General features: G+C 44.4%; 2 protein-coding genes across 6 annotated transcripts in view; one reads left to right on the plus strand and one right to left on the minus strand.

The window, feature by feature from the left end:
- The window catches only part of cacna1ha (calcium channel, voltage-dependent, T type, alpha 1H subunit a), an 85,783-nt gene extending 77,872 nt beyond the window's left edge, over positions 1-7,911 (minus strand). For 3 of the 5 annotated variants that reach the window (XM_084037256.1, XM_084037254.1, XM_084037253.1), the window contains exons 1-2: positions 7,618-7,911; positions 6,045-6,514 (exon numbers count right to left, since the gene is read on the minus strand). In XM_084037256.1, the coding sequence (XP_083893382.1) occupies positions 6,045-6,490 (446 nt within the window). In that variant the 5' untranslated portion in view covers positions 6,491-6,514; positions 7,618-7,911. The remainder of the gene's footprint in view (positions 1-6,044; positions 6,515-7,617) is intronic. The other 2 variants (XM_084037255.1, XM_084037257.1) reach the window with 2 other exon arrangements.
- Positions 1-15,000, plus strand: part of grapa (GRB2 related adaptor protein a) — a 145,583-nt gene that overhangs the window by 58,110 nt on the left and 72,473 nt on the right. The gene's annotated exons all lie outside the window — the stretch shown is intronic.

Consider the following 15,000-nt stretch of genomic DNA (forward strand, 5'->3'; position numbering starts at 1 on the left):
AAAACTCCCATTAACATTTTTTTATTTTACATAGTGTTAATATGATTAAACAAACCAAGTACAAAGTGTTAATTAGTGAGCTTTGGAGGTGCTGATAGGCAGGTTCTGTACCTATCTTGCTCTTTGTTAAGTCTTTATGCTAAGCTATACTAACAAACTGTAGGCAGCAGCTCACTTAAATACATGAACAAACAGGAACATGCATGAGTCTACACATAAACACACTCCCCATGCACACATTTACACACATTAAAGTCAGCGCTATTAGTTCAACATCATTTTGTCTGGAAACAATGAGCCTGGGGATAAACAGAGTACACTGTAGTGTACAGGAGGTCACATACACCTTAACATCCAGTTTAAACGTGCACACACACACACACACACACACGTATAAACCGACACACGCAGACTTTAACATTAATAAACATCTGGAGGGCAGGAAAACTGTATTACACAGAAATATAATTTGTGTATTTATTATGTTTGGCTACATTACACATTCATGAACAGCCACAACGATGCCCTTTGGGTTGGAAACCATTCGAAGTGTTACTGTAATAGTGCCAATACAGCAAGCCTCATGAAGCAAAGACCCATTGGGCAAACACACACAGGTGTACAAGAGTTGTTCCGGCACGACTGTCTTGACAAAACAATCATTTAAACATTTTAAAAGGTCAAATATTTTATCATTTGACAGTTTTCAGTCATCTTATAAACAGGCCATAATAAATTCCTGTAAAACGTAGCTTCAGTACATACTTTTATTTTGAAAAGTACACTTTAAAGTGTGACTTTAAAGGGTTGTATTTTCTACTTCTCCTATGTTGTCCCTTCAGTGATCTTAACATATTATAATGTAAGAAAATGTCAAATGTGTGTGTCTTAACAAGTTTTTGCATTTCAAGAGCGAAAATGGAAGTTTGCTGCTGGTCCATTACAGAACACAATGCAGAGTTATATATATTTATATTTACCGTACACATGCATGCTCAATGAGAGGACTGTGCAGGGTGTACCAGGACTCTATACGCCAGGGAGACAGGATCCCTCTGTCTCTGGTACACGCCTCATGACCCCCAATCTGCTGTTATCAGAGGCACAAGCCAGATATAATGAGTCACCAAACACACACACACACACACACACACACACACACACACACACACAGACGCATTGCCCAAGATAAATACAGCGAGACAAGCGATGAAACTGGCGGAGAGACACACAGAAGCCTGTTTGTGTGTGTATACAAACACACACACACACACACACACACACACACATCTAAGGATGCTTGTCTGAGTGGCAGCAGGAGACATCAAGGCCGAGAACGATACCTTTGAAATGACATCACTGAGGGAGTTACAGGAAATGGAGAATCTGACCTTCTAGCCTGATGACGGAGCTTCTTAGGGGTCATTTTATCTCTGTTTTACTGTCCGTTGTCAGACAACACTGAGCTCTCTTATCATCCTGAACACTCATCCATACTATATTTTAATGAGATTCTTCATGCGAGAGATCCTAAATTTGATTGGCCCAGACAAATTTAAATATAATAATAATAATAGACGGTTCAATCTGCCAGAACATTGAATGAATGCCAGAGAAATCGATTGATTTATGTTCAACCATTCTTTCCCCCTGTTTAAATAAGGCTAAGGAGCGAAAACAACAGGTTGTTCTGTGTGTGTGTGTGTGTGTGTGTGTGTGTGTGTGTGTGTGTGTGTGTGTGTGGCATATGTGTGTCTTCTTCACCCACAGCCTCATCTGTATTCATTTATGAAGCAAGTGCAAGAGGCCCTCTCAACGTGTTTAGACTATAGGATGACTAATAGAGACGGATAGCACGATGAATCCACTCATCTGTAATGGATTAACCTTGTCTGGCCCCCAGAATCTGATCTAATCAGCCTGAATCGGCTCGTTATCCCATCACACCATCTTTCCAGCGGCGCCTAAATGCTCAGTCCTGTGACGGCGTCATCGGAGGTATTAGGACTGTAAATGTCAATCCAGGTGTAATTGACTGCACTACACTATCTAATTGATAGATTTGTAGTTGGGATACTCTTTAAGGACCACACACAGATGGTTTCAGCCTGTTACTGACAAACAAGCAGCCATTGGTCATTTCAGTAGACTTCAGATGCAAACTAACAATATCTCAGTATCAATTAGTCTGCTGAATACTTTGTCTATGGATTAATTCATTGGGTTTCTTATATAATATTAAGAAATAATGGAAAATCCCCATCAGTGTCCCCAGAAATGGCTAAAACTTGTATTCTCTCTAAAGCCAGCAGGGTTTGATTTTAAAGTTTGATTTTAAAGAGTAGTTCTATCAATATATTGATATTAAGTCAACTCTTCTCCAATACAGCATGAGGTGCATTTAGTAAATGATGGTCCCATTTCGAGTCAAATAGACGATAAAGCAGGTATTCTTTAGACCGGGGCCACCTTATGATTGACGGGTCGCATGGCAAAGTATCTCAACATGGACCCCCAAAAACCTCATTGTTGAAAATATTTTAACGTGGATTTTATCTTTAAGTCTTTGTGTCGGGTTTAATGTGAAAACCAATAAAAATAAAATAAATAATGGCATTTTCATTGTATTCTATGGCAGAATGAGTCAAGTGCAAAGCTGTAAATAATATAAATCAATAGTGCGCTGCTATGATTACAGCTTGATGCATTTCTTTTCTTTTTTTTCTTTTTTTTGCTGGACATCCTCGGATGTTTATGTTCTGGCAAGAGAGCAGGTCAGCTGATCAATGATGATGAGCATAATAACCATGATGGATGAGATACGGTGCCGGCTGAAAAGGGCTATTCTGTTGACCTGCTGTTATTATCACATGTGATTAACAGCCTCCCGAATACAGATTAGAATATTATGAATTGTGATTTTTATAATGATACACTTTTGTTCATTGAGCACGTGAGATAATGTACGACCGTCTCCCCTCCCGTTCACCGATGTCTGCATGCCTCTGTGTGGTTGAGTGGCAGAGCATTTATGCTGTGAATAATATTTACATAGCCCACCGTGGACCACCAACTCTGCAATGCTTACATAGTGGGTCCTGCACACACACACACACACACACACACACACACACACACACACACACACACACACACACACACACACACACACACACACACACTGAGAGCCGTCCAGTGAGATCCGCTCTTATGACATAACCCGGCTCCAGTTTTAAACAAGCCGTTACAATGCAGCGCCAAGCATGTGACGGCATATGTCTCATTCATTAGCAACGCTATCTTGGTACAAACAGTCCTTGTGTCGGCGAACAACAAACGTGTCTTATAGCATCAGATGGGAATCAGAAGTGTGATGAGTGACGCGAGCGGGGGGGGGGGGGGGACGCACATGTGCTGACCACGGAAGCATCTGCTCCGTGGTAGTAATCTACCTAAGCAGGCGCTGCACCACCATCCCCTGCTACAGCACTGTGAACAAAACAGACGTAATGTAATGCAACATTAACATCTGTCGAGAGAGACTGTGATTACATTTCGTCTGAAACACCTCAAATAAAACATGTGGGGGGGGAGTTCATAAGCTTTGAAATACCTAAATACACCTCCAGCTCAAGAGGAAATAGACTTGGCCTGAGTCCCTGCCACTTTATGCTGTGTTCATTTTTAAAAAAAACAGCCAACAAGATGTGAATTTGTATGATTACCAAAATGCATGCGCACGTCTGCCAATTCAATCCCCCTTAAATTCATTTCTAAACCAACTTAGACGCAACCGCTCACCCTGCAGGGGCCGCCTCCGTCACTCGCGTAATACTTTCATTTAACCAAGTACCTCTGCCGTGGCGTGAGCCTTGGAGCTGGCGGAGATGCTTTGTGTCGCTCGGGGACACTCGATGGAGTCACTGTTGACGCGGCACAGTTTGCATCCGAGTTCACCGGTCTTAAGGGGGTCTGTGGAACGACTAGGTCTTTCCTCAAGGACAACGATCAAAGCATAAAACACGCCGAAACAAACCTCGTAAAGATCCGAACACTCATCTCCGGAGAGTTCGATTCAATCTGTGAAAACACGTCTCATGTTCTCTGATCACGCCATCAAGGTTACCTTGAGTTGAGCATCTCAAATGTTTGATAGAAAACCTGCATTATTAACTTGGAGCGTGGAGTTTGAAAGTCTAAAGTCGAATGAAAGACACTATGCTATTATTCTATATATTATATTATAATAATATCTTGCACAGGGCAGGACAGAACATGAACACTCGGATACCTTTTTCATACTGTAGACGAACGTATCATTCAACTAATTCCCATCCCTGATAGCAGATAACAGAAAACAGGTAGATGCATATTCATTTGTATACGGTCATAAAAGGAAAGTTGGCAAAACGTGAATTGATTGTGGGACAAACCCGCATCACATGTTCGGTCTGAACCGGGCATGAAATATCAACTTCCCTTCCTAGAGCGTAGGGAAGTAAAAATATACATGCAGCTCTGCAGAAGCGACTGAGCATTTCCTCTACCCGTCTACGTCGTCTATATCCGACTTCTACCAACTTGTAAAGATTCCCCTCCGTGAGATCCAGCACACTTCTATCTGCCTCCGTGAGATCCAGCCCACTTCTATCTGCCACGGGCTTTTACAAACACGCAGACAGCAACACATGATCATGCAGCACTGTTACAAAAGCATCAGTGGATGCAGTCAGTCAGAGTCTGCAGCAGCTATGACCTACTCACAACACCAGAAGACAAAGAGGGGAAAGAGGATTTTAGATTTGGGTATTTTTATACCCTCTGTACCCCGCGGATTAGATTCCAGGTACACAGGAATGTACTTAGCAAATAAATATGACTCAAGTCCTGAAATTGTTTTTACACCACCCACTTCACCGCATCAGGAATGAAAGAATATTGCAGTGGTTCGTCTTCATTTTTTTTTTTTTTTTTGGATGCACATTCTGTTCTTATTGCTCCGGTGTGTTAAAACATCCCACAGATGAAAATGATCCAGCATCATGTTCAGCTGAGGGGGTAATAATAGATCCTAAAAGACATGAGCGGCTGAAAAGCTGATTTTACTTGGACTATTTGGCATCCTCCGACTAAAATGAATGTTTTTTAGCACAAAATGGCTGCCAGAAAGTATTAGCAGTGTAATGCAGCCAGTTTAAAGATCACATTTAATATGTAGAGTGTGATTAATGATGGGGAACTTCAAACACAGGCTAGATAACGATATAGTATTTGAATGAGATCCAAAAAAACAACACGAGGGATGTAACCCAGCACAGCTTCAAGTCTATGCTGTAGATAAATCCAGGTAAAGTAGACCAAACCCAGAAGCAAAGCACAATTTAAGACTCAGATAATGAGGAAAGATGGAAGTAAATATGACCAGAAAAGAGCACGGTTCACTGTGTTGGGATTTCCTGCAGAATGGGACGGACGCTAGGGGAAACCTGTCCAAAAACGCTGTCGAAAAACCACTGAAGTGTGGAAAATGTGCACAAATAAAGCAAATGTTGCACTCATGTGTATGTGAATGTACTTTTTGTTTTGTGGCCCCTACCTTGCCTACCAATGTGGTTCAGCCGACTCACTGGATTTGGTGCTTCACACCATATTTTAGTCAAAAGTTCAAAATATAAACCATCCGAATCTCAAACCAAACGCAGGAAGGAATCTCAGTAAACGTCACACTGATTATTTCCCCCAATCAAGCCGAGCTCAAGACAACCAGTCATTACATACATGAGCAGCCACATCAGCCCCGGCGGGTATGAAGCTGCCACTGCAACAGGCAAGTAGCTGCATTTACGTGGCTAGAATAAAGCCTTAAGAAAGCCGCACCCACTTGCAACAGCTGACCGCAGCATCATGCTATGGACTGGGAAGCATATGAGTGACATACCTTTTATCCGAGGGACATGCGTAAGCTTGGCAACGCTGGGCGAGGACATATTTCTATCTTACCAGGCGTCACACAGAGTTAGGTTTCCAAGCATGTGAAAGGATATGGGTTACAGACGACGCGTAGACACCAGTTGCGAGGCCTCGTGGTTTGCTTTAAGCAGAAGAAGGCCACCGGGGCCAGGGCCGGGTACGGCTGCTGCTGCTCCTCCTCCTCGGAGACGCAGTCCGGATCCCGAATAGGAGCCCTGATGCGCACTCCCAATGTTGGTCCAACTTCCACTTCCAGCTCTGGTTCCTGGTCGTCGTGCTCCTGAACCTCAGGACTCCAATCCCCTCCATCTCCCTGACGACCCCTCCTCCTCCTCGTCCTCTCCACCTCCTCCTCCTCCTCTTCCTCCTCATCGTGACCTCCTCCAGGGTCGACACCATGACCCGGGGCGTCGTTCCTGTAGGGCGTGGGTATGGCGAGCCTCACCTCCTCCTGCACCTCCTCCTGCCCCTCCAGGCACTCTGCGTACTGAAAGCGCACTCTCCCCTCGCCATCAGTCATGATAGAGCATCAGGCAGAGCCACTCTGAAGGGGAGGTCAGAAGGAGAAGGGGTTAGAGAGAGGTGGACGGTGGGAGGAGCGCAGAGATGGACAATGACAGAGATGGAGACGAGGAGAGAACATGTGGAAAAGATGCGGAGGAGCTGTGGCAGAAAAGGGAAACGGGGAGGAGGAGAGATCAACTAAGCAAAGAGCATTTGGAGACAAATCCCATAATGAGCCAAATAAACACTGGGCTCGTTTCCCCCCTCCGATCCCTCAGCAGCAACACTTCCAATCAATCCAGAAGCAGATTATCATATATGTTTACCAACGTGGCAGGTTGAAGATTTCCATGAACATTTCCTCCGTCTGCCTCGCTCTCCGTTTCAAAATTAACTAATGAAACGATGACACAAAACTACGAGTCTTTGTTGGAATATCAAATAAATAGTGTGAACACGATAAATCAATACAGTGAAATGACTATTGAGCAGTTAGAAACACAGACATCTATCCACTACAATTAAGTCATAAACGGTGCCACAGAATCATATTGTGATATTATCAATATAGTGTGCATTTTTTTGTTTTTTTTTTGTTACTATCCATCGCTCTTCCTGTTGCTATGTGATTGAACAGATGGACTGCTCTGTCTCTGGTCTACTGGAGGTTTTTAGCCCACACCACGCAATGGTGGGCAGGGAATGCGCAAAAAAAAACAACACACACACACACACAATAAATGCCACGCTAATCCCGATTATTATATTAAAGTAGAATAACATAGAGAACCAAACATTAGTCATCATAATCCAGCTAACAGACTTTTCTCTTTTAAAGGGCTTTTTTAATGGGCTTTGTTGTCCGGCGTTTGTGCGAGAAAAGCGCATCTTGAGACAGTTGAACGCGCTCCTGAAGGGCTTCTGTGACAAAGAGGGGGAATATTAAACATGCTCTTATTGGGTTAGCTGTTCAAAAACTATTTACGCATTTCAAACGGTGTCAAAGGGAATACAAGAGAGAATGGAGCGCCCATCACCTGTTTTGGGGGGTTTTTTCGGCGTTTAAAAAGTGGACTCAATCCTGGACTCGATGGCTATTAAACCATTACAGGGAGACAGAGCAACTTTATTCTTTTTAAATACCTTATCGAGACGGAATCGGAAGTTCCCATAAGCATGATCCGTGACTTTCCGCGTTCCCAGCGCACCCAGCCTCTCTCAGCAACCCGGAGCTTTCCTTTCCTCTCCGTCCTCTTCCCAGATCTCCTCGCTTCTCCTGGTTTTTTTCACGGAGCCAAATGTAATCCGTTAGAAATAAATCACTGGAAGTAAACAAAGAGTCACTTGGCGTATTCTCGGGTTAAACGGGAACATCCATCCACGTCCGTCCGTCCGTCCATCCTCGCCGAGGTGTTGGTTTACGCAGCGTGGAGCGGCGATGCGCGCGCGGGGAGGACGGGCCGTGCGGGTCGCTGCGCTGAGGAGCTCCGTGGATGATCTGACACGGAGAAACTTGGCCCAGGACCCGGGAGTCCTGACACGTGACGCGGTGCTGTGGTGGTGGGGGGGGGGGGGGGCGTAGCGCACAGCAGGAGACACGCGCGTGCGCGCGAGAAAGCCACGAAGAGCCGAGCCGGGCGCGCACGCCGCGCGCTGGTTCTCGCATTACCACCCAGTCAGCAGCAGATAATCGGAATAGGAGGAAAAACGCATTGGCCAGCCCACCTGGCGGCAGCGACCATTGTTGTTGTTATGAGTTTGGTTTATTTATTAGTTCTTATTCGTATTAATTATGATATTCCTCGAAGATGTAGCCATAGTAACAAAGTGCTTCTCTATAGAAACACGGGTATATCAAAGGAGGGCTGAGGGGGGTTCATGGCGTCTATATGTTTGGGATGAATATGGGTTTTCTTCTACACATCGAGATGACACAGACAGGAACGAAAAAACACCGCAAACTGGGCTGGCAAACTGGTGGCCACAGTTGGAATTGCAGGATAGATGACGCCCACTGGTCCCAGAAGACTTCCCTCCCCATGCACAAAGAAACAGAAGACAGCTATTTCTCAGGCAGGTACTCAATATGGCAATCAATCAAAATAAAAAGACTCCAAGAGCCTGACTCTGACTTTTTCTGTGAGCTGAATTGGTGAGTTTGATGAGTTACAGTTTAATGATTTCCATACGACGGTGCCAGATGAGTCCCTCTGAAATCAGATCCAGATCCTTTTATTTTATCTGACCAGATTTTGATTAGGTGGATCCGGTCTGGATCTGTAACAGGTTTTAATTCTGTCAGCCAGGAGCCAGCCTTTTGTGCTGGTGGACGGCGGATGATTCCTTCAGAGGTCATCAGGTCCAGAGTCACTTTAGGTTACCTTGGATTGATTGATTCAGCCAGAAAAGTACTGTAAAGTACTGTATAGGTGCAAAAAGCACCTTTTTTTCTGTAATAAACCTAAATCATTAGTTTATATAAACATATCTACACATACAACATCCAATATTGACAAAATGCACGCCGTATTTGCCAGTTTACGTGGAAAATTCAAGCCAAAGTAATGGAGAACTGAAAATGTGGCTTTGTTTATGCATTTCCTCATAATAAACATGATCTGTCAGATTTTGCTCGGCACCCTCGCCACGGTTCAGTACCTCAATCAGGCAACTGCTGCTGCGTCTGTGCCGCGTCAACGTCTTTATGGGCAATTTGATCTTGACAATCAATTTAAAATGCTCACGCCGCCCGGATGATTGATCACAAATACATACACTATATTTAATGAAGAGTGCTCCAATGGAAGCCAGAGAGGGACATAGAGAGAGAGAGGCAGAACGTCACACGGTGACGAAGACAGTCGGACGGAGGTTCAACGTGGCACGTGTTGATCTGGAGCGGCGGCCTAGCTGTCGGGGCCCGCGCCATTAAACCCCGCCCACATCTACACCGTAACAAGAAAGCTGCCAGAAACTTGACACTAATTGATATCTGGATGGAGGAGAAGGAAAGAGATTCACTTCGGGGTTCATTTAGATGTGACAGCTGATCAAGGACCAGAATCCTCCAGTCCAACGTGTCATTTAAACACATTGTGGGAGATTTGGGCGACAAAAGGCAGGAAAAGTCATCAAGACCACAATAAAACACAATAAAACTGTCCTGTGGTGCTTTTGTTCCCGCTGGAGAGGAAGGAGAGGGAAGCCACTGCACAGAACAGATATAAACCTGCACAGTTACTCACTCTGACAGCAGGAAAACAGCTTTTTAAGAAGCTGCTTCATTATAAATGTGTATCATAAACGATATAAATATAAAATCACAAGTCGTATGAGGATGTTATCCCTTGTGCATATACAGAGGGATATACCAGTTATAATTTAGACATCCTTGCTGATTCTGCTTGTCCAGCTAAAAGAACGGAATGATGCATTCAGGCCCACACAGTTTTTATAGTTGTGTTCGGTCGTGACGCACACAAACTATAAACTCGATGACTCACAGCGTACAACTTGCATAAAATTAAAAACTACGTCACAAATCCATCTTTCTGTAATCTGAGACTCTGTTTCCAAACAGCTCAGGAAACAAAAAGCAGGGATCAATGCTAGAACACATCTTTAGGACCCTCAGGTGGGTTCAACGCTTAAAGTTCAGTCAAACAACCTTATGGCGAGTCTGCTCGTTGATTCGTCTTACGTGAATACGCATTTGTTGTAAACACACTGCCAATAATTCAGCCTCATTATTGAGCAGCGTTGCCCCCGGAGCCGTCTCGCTCGGTTCACGGATCGCTCTCGAGCATCAGCTTCGCTGGAACAAAACTGAATAAATGCTGGGCACGCAAGTGCGAGGCTGCTGCCAACCTTTTCCTCGTCGCACAAGGCTAAGCTGATCAAAAATAATAATTTGCCAAAAGGTTGATGTTCTCCTTCAAGACCCTTGGCAGCGGGAGCCGTTTCACCCGAAAGCCAATTAAGGAGTCGTTTGAAGTCGTGAAATCTGACGGGGGACAACGGGGACAACAGGGGACATGGCGGGTTGCGTTCAAAACCGGTGAACTAAGTTGTTCTACGGTTGTTAGAAAGGAAGACGGCTTGCACTTTGATGTACGTGGGGGCTTTCGGGGGGGGATTAATATGGATGGGGTTTCAATGAGCCCTTTACCCGTCTGAGGAACGAGACATTACATTATCTACAGTAATGTCCATCATGAGGACGAGTTAATGCCGTGTGTGTGTTCATTCTCAGCTGTGAGTGTGCAGTCAGTTCGAGCTGAACACCTGTCTGTCTGTTCCCCCCATCTGTCTGTCTGTCTCCCCTCGTCTTTCCGTAGTTGGAGCTCATATCCTCACTACCGAAGGCGTGGCCCCCAGAATGGCTCCCATGAGGCTTTTGCCATTACGTGGGCTCCGGTTTCACACCGCTCTCAGCCAAACAAACAAACAAATCCCTTAAAGCCGAGTTTGAATTCGCTCAATTTTCTCCATAGCGTCCCTCAGCAGCACGTTCCGCCTCGGAGACGCAAAAATATCCGATTATCGCAGCTCCCTTCCCTATTGTTAGTCAATCCTGACTCAACGTTACTGCCGTTGTCAAAATAATGATATGTACGCAATAAATGTGGCCACAAATCCCACAATAACAGACTGTATTATACATATTTAGGGAAGAAAACATCTTTCTTCACACTTTATTTAATTCATTTATACGATATAGTGCCACCAAGTTTAAATCAATAGGAATGTGCGTGTTTCTCACAGATAATCAATAGTCCTGCACTCTCACTGCCTTCCATTCCCTGGCTGTCCCAACTGCTCCCCATCCCCCCATCCCATCATCCCCCATGCTCCCTTCCACTGTGACTCCCACGCTCTCATCATCCAGCCTTTTATTCCTCCTGCTTTTCTCATCTCCTTCTCATCAGCGACCATTATTCTATGTGACTAGGTGGGATTTTTTTTTAACTGTGGAGAAGGGAAGAGTATAGCCGTTATGATATGTATCATATTTGTTTTCAGTTTCATTAATAAATGCATTGCATTGCGTTCCATAATGGTGAAGGATAGCGTGAGCCGAAGCACCTACAAGACCCGGCTTTCACAGAAGCAGCACAGTATGATGGACACGTGATCTCTGGAGACGTGCACCGCAGAAACACAGCAGACATCAAAGACGTCTCCGAAGTAATGAACCGAAACAACAAAGTCGAGGAAAGGTTGTGAAAGATTTCAGCACCATCTCTGTTTTCTCTCCACTCCACGGCACCTTCTCCTCTGATCTATGTTAGCTCGGTAATATCCAAGCACCCGTCTCCGGGGAAGGGAGTCTTCTCATTAGCCACTGCTGACGTACGTGAGGAGGGGGGAGACCCTGCAACAAGTCTTCCTTCGGAGGGCTTCCCCCTGCAGCGGCACGGCCACTTCTATACTGTACATGTGCGCCGTGTCACCAGTGTATTGCACAGAGCCACTGAAAGATGCATTTTCTCCATGCATTATTGAAATCAGGCTAAGAAAAGTACACCGAGATACATAACAGAGTGGAAGAGAGAGTGGCGAGCTTAGAGAGAAAGAAAAGGATGAAAAAAAAAGAAGACGTTCATGATCCGTCTTTCTTAAGCTGCAGGAAAAGTAATTATTCTAATTATGGTATGGGAGACGGAGAAATATCTGTCGTATTCCGTATACAGGAACAGAGGAAACAGTTACATAATCACACACACCAGCAGACCACTTCACACACACAACAAAGGGAATCTGTCGTGCCACAGCGCACTCAACCGTGCAGCTCGGTCATACGTGTTGACATGTGAAACACACCCGTGTGTGTGTGTGTGTGTGTGTATGAGAGAGAGCGAGGCGTAAAGGTCCGCTGGCTCGTCCACATCCGCCTGCATGTAAATGTGCGTCTGTGCCACGTCCGGCTGCTTATTTCTCCGGATGATCGTGGTCACCCCTCCTTCTGTTGTTGCCACTGCTCCTGGGCGAGCGGCGCTCTAAATATAGAGAGATCTTGCAGATGACGCGCATCGTGTACCTCCTGCCCGTATGGTCTCACCAGCAAAGGTCCTCAATCATTAGCTTAGCAGAACGCACGTGTTCACCACACCCCGAAACAGTGCTAACAGTCCAACCATGACCGGTGGCATGTCTACCGGAGTAACTCTGAAACATTTACAAAGATGTAAACATCAAATGAGTTTTGGATGGATGTATTTGTTTAGATTCTTAATCCAAGCAGGGACAGGGAGCTTTAAATTAGCATCTGTATTCCTTATTAAATGAATATTCATTAAAAAACAAAGACAATTAATCTGTTTAATGCAATCCTGCCAGGGACAGAGTCTCATAAATTAATAATTCAGGCTGTTTATTGGAACACCAAATTGTCAAAATTGACAACATGTGTGTCTGGGCATTTGAAAAGCCAAGATTTTGACTCCTCTCACGCCTCAATGTCTTTATATACATGTACGTCTGATTCCTGTGTCTGCTCCCTGTCGGCTTTCAGCTAAAATATATATATATAAATAAAAAAAAGAATAAACACATACAGGCACGGATGGCCTGCTGGCCTCTTGAAACATATAAAGCTCATTTTCAATACAAAGAGCTGCGGGTTGCAGGGCGTCCAAACCCACACACACACCCCTGCTGGTAGACTTCAAACCGGCTTAGAGAGAGACGGAGAGGCTGAGACCGGAACAGGGGAGGGAATGAATAGAGAAGTATACAAAGAGAAAGTGAGATGGAGGTAGAGAGAGAGAGAGAGTACTGAACACACGGGCGTGGAGAGAGTGAGCTGTGTCATCGCAGCAGTAATGAGAGTAACATCTGGATTATAATCTGGTGTTGTACGACAACATCTGGCAGTTATATTCAAACTTACACATGGACAAACATTTAAACAACAGGCCTCCTAAACATGTTCCACTTTTACTGCAAACTCCCCAGTTCAGTCCGAAGAAAAACAGATGCTTGCAAATATTCAAAGAGTGTCGCCAAATTGAGGTCCAGTCCATGTGCATCATAAAATACCAAATAAACTAACATCATACTGGTAATAACTTAAGATGGTAATAACTTAAGATCTTCACATGTGCTGGCTCGTGGACCTGGAGCTTTGGAAAACTGGCCAAACTTTAATCAGACCCCTTCTGAAAGGGCCCAGAGGACACGAAGAACCCAGCAGACTTTTCCCATTTTTTTTCGTCTAGCGTCGTCTTCGTCAAGCTCACAATAGCGTCGGTATCAATGACGCTCAGTGTCGGAGAGAAAATTAATTTCCTGATTGTCCATTTATTGAAATGGTATCAGTCACAACTTCAATTACTTAATTAGAACTCCTTGTCCGACTTCAGTATTAATGGGATTCTATAAATGGGAAATGACGCCATTGTCATTGCGTAAGAAAATCAGTCAGTAAAATAAGGGGACACAAAGAAGTGAGGAGAATACATAATCGGCGTGGTTAGGTAAGTGTTTTTGATGTCATTACATCGTCTAAAATATAACACCTGTGTGAAAAGGGTCTAATTACCTGCTGCAAATAACGTCTCTTTCTCTTTGGACTCAAGGTTATATTGTAACTGAACCACAGCATGCCGTGGAGGCCATTTATCAAGATGCATGGAGAATATGCATTTAAATTAAAATCTTTCGTTACTTTTTAGTGATATTAACTGTGTTTTAGCTCAGATGATGCTTGTTGATTGGCCTGTCCTCCCTGTTGTCATTGTATAATAAAGTTGCAAGGGTAACATTCACTTCACTGACAAACATAATCTATAAGATGTTGTACAGTAATTACATAAATGAACACAAATAATTCAACATCACTATTCCCATCAAATCTCCCTCTCTGTATACGGCACACCAGACGTTAGACCGAGCCGCAGCCCTGCTGACCACCAGCCTGCTGCTGCTGTTTGGCTAATTTTCTAAAACCAGTGTAGCATGAAAGCACGGGCAGAATTGGGCGGCTAGCCTGTTAATTCCACCATGCTTTAATGCTACACTGGCTACAGAAAATGAGCCGAGCCACGTTTTTTTTTTTTTCACTCCTCTGGCAGTAGCGATGTGCTTCCCGGACGCCGTGACGAGGAAGGCTCAAGTTGTTTAAATGTTCCTCTGGCTCACTACTCTTCATCACATTACTGAACCGGGTTCAGTTCAAACTGAATTCATCCCAACATGGCAATGGCTGCTCTGGCCATCCTGCCAGGTTGATTTGAATGTCATGGGAGTTCAATTAAATGAAAGTGTTGTTGCTATTATGTCTCTAACCAGTGATGTATTAATAAACAATAATGTAGGTCAACTTTGACATCATGTCTGTGCTTATTATGAGGTATAATGTCATTAAAAAGAGGTGCAGGTAACATGTTTTAGGTGCAGGTTCACCTTCACTTCCTCACCATCTGCGTTAAAAGCCATCGGCGGGTGTTTCTGCTCCACTTTCCACTCCGCTTCGCGTGTCGGCAAAGAGTTGTGAGATGAGTCCGCACCGTCTGTCACATTGTG

Source organism: Eutrigla gurnardus, assembly GCF_963514095.1.
Source record: "Eutrigla gurnardus genome assembly, chromosome: 20".
NCBI classification, from domain to species: domain Eukaryota; kingdom Metazoa; phylum Chordata; class Actinopteri; order Perciformes; family Triglidae; genus Eutrigla; species Eutrigla gurnardus.